The 6,000-nt window shown below is 39.4% G+C and overlaps 1 protein-coding gene across 2 annotated transcripts in view; it reads left to right on the forward strand.

The window, feature by feature from the left end:
- The window catches only part of ADD3 (adducin 3 (gamma)), a 161,484-nt gene that overhangs the window by 148,670 nt on the left and 6,814 nt on the right, over window positions 1-6,000 (forward strand). For both annotated transcript variants that reach the window (XM_006831328.1, XM_006831329.1), the window contains 2 exons: window positions 5,007-5,126; window positions 5,743-5,829. In XM_006831328.1, coding sequence (XP_006831391.1) covers window positions 5,007-5,126; window positions 5,743-5,829 — 207 coding nt within the window. The remainder of the gene's footprint in view (window positions 1-5,006; window positions 5,127-5,742; window positions 5,830-6,000) is intronic.

Consider the following 6,000-nt stretch of genomic DNA (forward strand, 5'->3'; position numbering starts at 1 on the left):
TAAGTTCTTCATTGCAAATACCTTTTTAAACAACATAAAAGGCAGCTATACACGTGAACCTCATCACCAGATGGAATAAGCAGGAATCAAATTGACTACATCTGTGGGAAGAAACGGTAGAAAAGCTCCATATCATCAGCCAAAATATGGCCAGGGGAAGACTGTGGAATAGGCCATCAACTGCTCATATGTAAATTCAGACTGAAGCTGAAGTAAATGAAAACAAGTCTACGAGAGCCAAAATATGACCTGTGCTGTCGAGTCGGTTCCAACTCATAGCAACCCTGTGTAGGGTTTCCGAGGAGCAACTGGTGAGCTTGAACTGCCAACCTTGTGGTTTAAACCAACACTGCAGTTCAGCACATTAAACTGCAGCACCACACCAGGACTCCAATGACCTGAACACATACCAGCTGAATTTAGAAACCATCTGAAGTACATATTTGATGCATTAGGCACTAATGACATAAGACCAGAAGAACTGTGGGATGACATCAAGAACATCATACAGGACAGAGAACAAAAATAAAACAAGAAAGAACAGACCAAAATGGATGCAGAAGAGATGCTGAAACTTGCTCTCCAGCATAGAGATAGGAATAGAAGAAATGAGAAAGTCAAAAGAGCTGAATAAAACATTTCAAAGGGCAGTTCGAGAAGGCAAAGTTAAGTATTATAATGAAATGTGCAAAGACCTGGAGTTAGAAAACCAAAAAGAATATGCTCAATATTTCTCAAGCTAAAAGAATTGAAGAAAAAGTTAAAACCTTTGACACACAATATTGAGATTCCACAGAAAATATTGAATGATGCAGAAAGCATTAAAGGAAGATGGAAGATATACACAGTCACTGTACCAAATAGAAATGGTCGATGTTCAACCATTTCAAGAGGTGGTACATGATTAAGAACTGATGGTACTGAAAGAAGTCCAGGCTGCACTAAAGGCATTGGTGTCAAACAAAGCTCCAGGAATGGATGGAATACAAATTGAAATGTTTCAACAAACTGTTGAAGCACTGGAGGTACTCACTCATCTATGCCAAAAAATTTGGAAGACAGCTACCTGGCCAACTGAGCAGAAAAGATCCATATTTGTGCCCATTTCCAAAGAAAGGTGGCCCAACAAAATGTGGATATCATCTAACAATATCATTAATATCACATGCAAATAAAATTTTGCTGAAGAAAATACAAAAATGACTGCAACAGTCCATTAACAGGGAACTGCCAGAAATTCAAACCAGGTTCAGAAGAAGACATGGAACAAGGGATATCATTGCTGACTTCAGATGAATCGTGACTGAAAGCATAAAATACCAGAAAGATATTATTTAGTTGGGCTTTATGTACTTTATTTACAAAAGCAAAGGCTTTTGACTGTGTGGATCATAACAAGCTATAGACAACGTTGTGAAGAATGCATATTCCAGAACACTTGTGCTCATGGGGAGGTACATAGACCCAAGAGACAGTTGTTTGACTTGAACAGTGAGATACTGAATGGTTTAAAATCAGGAAAGGTGTGTGCCAGAGTTCTGTCCTTTCACCATATTTATTAAATCTGTATGCTGAGCAAATAATCTGAGAAACTGAAGTATATGGAGAAAAGGATTGGATGAAGACTCATTAGCAACCTTCCTACCTGGAATCGAAGAGCAAGGAAGCATTTACTGATGAAGATCAAAGACCACCGCCTTCAGTATGGATTGTACCTCAATGTAAAGAAAACAAAAATCATAACATCATGATAAATGGAGAAAGGATTGAAGTTTTCAAAGATTTCATTTTGCTTGGATCCACAATCAACTCTCATGGAAGCAGCAGTCAAGAAATCAAATGGCATATTACATTAGGCAAATCTGCTACACAAGATTCTTTAAAGTGTTCAAGAGCAAAGATGTCAGTTTGAGGACTAAGGGACTCCTGACCCAAGCCATGATATTTTCAGCTGCTTCATATGTATATGTAAGGAGCTCTGGTAGCGTAGTGGTTATGAATCGGGCTGCGAACCTCAAGGTCAGCAGTTCGAAACTACCAGCTGTTCCGCGGGAGAAAGATGAGGCTTTCTGCTCCTGTAAAGATTTACAGCCTCGGAAACCCCGTACAGGGTCGCTAGTAGTAGGAACTGAATCCACGGCACATAACAAAAACAACAACATATGTATGTGGAGTCCTGGTGTGGCACTGTGGGTTAATGTGCTGGACTGCAAAGCCAGTTTAAACTGCAAGGTCTGTGGTTTAAGCTCACCAGCCACTCTTTGGAAACCCTGTACAGGCTCACTATGGGTCAGAACTGACTCCATGGCACTTAACAACAATAACATATGTATGTGAAAATTGAACCGTGAATAAGGAAGCCCATGGAAGAATTTATGCATTTTATTTATGGTGTTGAAAAAGAATATTAAGAGTGCCATGGACTACCAGAAAAACAAACACATCTGTGTTGGAAGAAGTACAGCCAGAATGCTTCTCAGAAGCCAGGATAAGTAAACATTATTTCTCATACTTCAGACATGTTTTCAGGCCCTGGACAGGGACACCATATGCTTGGTAAAGTAGAAGTCCAGCAAAAATAAAAGGAAGACCTCAATAAGTTGGATTGACACAGTGATGGCAGCAGTGGGCTCAAGTGTCACAACAATTGTGAGGATGGTGCAGGACGGGGAAGTGTTTCATTCTGTTTTGCATAGGATCTCTGTGAGCCGGAGCTGACTCAACACCACCAAACCAAAACAACAACATGGGCAAAATATTGAATGATGTGGAAAACATCAAAAGAGGATGAAAGGAATACACAAAGTATTGGTCGCTGTCCGGTCATTTCAAGAGGTAGCATGTGATCAAGAACAGATGGTATTGAAAGACGTCCAAGTAGCACTAAAGACATTGATAACTAACAAAACTCCAGGAACTGACGGAATAGAAATTGAAATGTTTCAACAAACTGATGCAGTGCCTGAGGTGTTCACTCATCTGTGTCAGAATTTTCTAAGCTACTTGGCCAACCAAGTGGAAGAGATCCATATTTCTGCCCATTCCCACAGCAGGTGACCCAATGTGGAATCGAGTAGTGGTATTAATATCACATGCAAGTAAACTTTTGCTGATTATAATTTTATAACAATTGCAGCAGTACATTGACAGGGAGCTACAAGAAATTCAAGCCAGATTCAGAAGAGAAATAAAACCAGGTATATCTTTGCTGACTTCAGGTGGATCTTGGTTGAAAGCAGAGACTACCATAAAGATATTTACTTGTGCTGTATTGACTATGCAAAGGCTTTCAAATGTATGAATCATAACAAACTATGTACAACATTGGGCAGAATGGGTATTCCATACCACCTCGTTGTGCTTATGAAGAACCTGTACATAGACTAAGAGGCAGTCATTAGAGTAGAACAAGGGAACGCTGAGTGTGTTAAAATCAGGAAAGGTGTGCCAGGGTGGCATCCTTTCACTATACTTATTCAATCTCTATGCTGTGCAAATAATCTGAGAAGCTGGATTATTTGAAGAAGAATATGGCATCAGGATAGGAGGAAGACTCACTAACAGCCTGCAATATGCAATTGATACAACTTTGCTTGCTGGAAGTAAAGAGGACTTGTAATACTGATGAAGATCCCAAAGATAAATGGAGAAAAGACTGAAGTTGTCATTTTGCTTGGCTCCACAATCATCACTTATGAAAACAGCAGTCAAGAAATCAAATGGCATATTGCATTAGGAAAATCTGCAGCAAAAGAACTTTTTGATGTGTTCAAGAGCAAAGATGTCAGTTTGATAATTGAGGTGTGCCTGACCCAAGCCATGGTATTTTCAGTCACCTCACATGCATATAAAAGTTGTACGGTGAATCAAGAAGACTGTAGAAGAATCGGTACATTTGAATTATGGTGTTGTCAAAAAATATTGAAAGTACAATGGACTGCCAAAAGAAAGAAGTACAGCCAGAATGCTCATTAAAAGTGAGGATTACAAGACTTCATCTCTCATGCTTCAGACATGTTCTCAGGGAGGACCAGCCCCTGACAAAGATATCAGTCATGCTTGGAAATGTGAAGGTCAGCAAAAAAGTGGAAGGACCCTAACAAGATGAATTGATGCAGTGACAGCAACAGTGAGCTCAAACAAAATTGCAAGGGTGGCACGGGACCAGGCAGTGTTTCATTGTTTTGTGCCTGGGGTCACTGTAAGTCGGAACCAGCTCAACACACCTAACAATAACAACAACATCAGACTGCTTCTTACTTTTCAAAGAACATCCTGAATGAAGCTCAAACTTTTTCAAGAATTAACTTTATTGACATAGATTAATGGGAATCCATCATTAATCATGGTGAATATTTGCCTTCCTTAAGGGTTATGATAAGGGGCAAATGAATGATATAACATCTTTCCATCCTCTGGCTGTATAATACTATATACTACCAGGTTATGTTGTTATTAAGTGCCATTGAGTCATTCCCACTTAGGGTTTCTGAGGCATGAGTGGTGGGTTTAACTCACTGACCTGTGATTAACAATCCAGTGTTTATCCTACAGTGTCCTACCAGGACTCCAGATTGTACCCTTTCTAAAATGTAGTCAAGAAGCTTGGCTTTTTCTTTGGTTTCTTGGTCATCATCCACTGATGAAACTTCAGTGCGAGAGACAGAAATCTGCATGTGAGCTCAGATGGCAGTGTGCTGTGTGCCTGTGTTTGACGTACTCTTAGCATCGTATTAAAGATGCCAAGATGACAAGGTTTAGTCAGTAGTATAATTGAGTATTCATGTGGATCGTTGTGGCATTTGTTCTTTTAAAAAGTGAATGCTGATTGTGTAGTATGAGATGTTGACTAATGACCACTGAGGTACCAATAATGACCACTAAGTGAAATTCTTTAATGATTAGCAATATATTCCTTCCCCCCATAAGACAATAAACAGTTATAAAGCCCTGCCTATGTTTTCTTAACACAAAGCTTCATACTAGACTGTTTTATGATTATTTAGTGGATGAAAGCAGAAGATTCCTCTAAAGTGAGTGGTGGGACACCTATCAAAATCGAAGACCCCAATCAGTTTGTTCCTTTGAACACAAACCCAAGCGAGGTACTAGAAAAGAGAAATAAGGTAAGAAATAACACAGTTTTATGCTGTTTTATGTTTTAATCACTAGCAATTGAATTTAATTAACACCAAATTTAGGATTTCAATATAGAAGAATCTGAAATTTAATTCAGTATCTCTGTATCTTGTATTGTTGTTGTTATTATGTGCTGTGGAGTCGGTTCCGACTCATAGCGACCCTGCACAGGGTTTCCGAGGCTGTAAATCTTTACAGGAGCAGAAAGCCTCATCTTTCTATCGCGGAACAGCTGGTAGTTTCAAACTGCTGACCTTGTGGCTCGCAGCCCGATTTGTAACCACTACGCTACAAGAGCTCCTTGTATTAAATACCTCTAATTGTGTGCTGTGTGGGGAAGAAATATTAAACATATTTCTGCTTTTAACCGTCCTCGTATTTCATGAAAATATGGTTCTCTAACAATATAAGAAGAGATCACACACCTACAAGAGTTGAGGGGTTTCATGTGAGTTATTAGGACGGTAAGTGCTGGGAATTGAAAATACTTTTGACTTCCTATGGGGTGATCACAAAGTAAGCTTTTAGGAAAAGAGAAAGGTCATCTTCCTTGCCCTCAAAGACCTTGTTATCACTGTGTTTTGTTTTGTTTTTTGAATTCAGATTCGGGAACAAAACCGCTACGACTTGAAAACAGCGGGACCGCAGTCTCAGTTGCTGGCTGGCATTGTTGTGGATAAGCCTCCGTCTGTAAGTCTGTGAAGCAACGTGATCATCCTTTTTAGACTGATATGCTGTCTTTACTTTTTCAAAGAAATATTTGGTTTTTACTAAGGTAATATGTTGTTAAGTGCCTTCGAGTCAGTTCTGATCCATAGCAACCCTGTATAGGATTTCCAAGGAGCAACTGATGAGCTTGAA

The sequence above is a fragment of the Chrysochloris asiatica genome, unplaced genomic scaffold (genome assembly GCF_000296735.1).
Source record: "Chrysochloris asiatica unplaced genomic scaffold, ChrAsi1.0 scaffold00003, whole genome shotgun sequence".
In the NCBI taxonomy this organism is placed as follows: Eukaryota; Metazoa; Chordata; class Mammalia; order Afrosoricida; family Chrysochloridae; genus Chrysochloris; species Chrysochloris asiatica.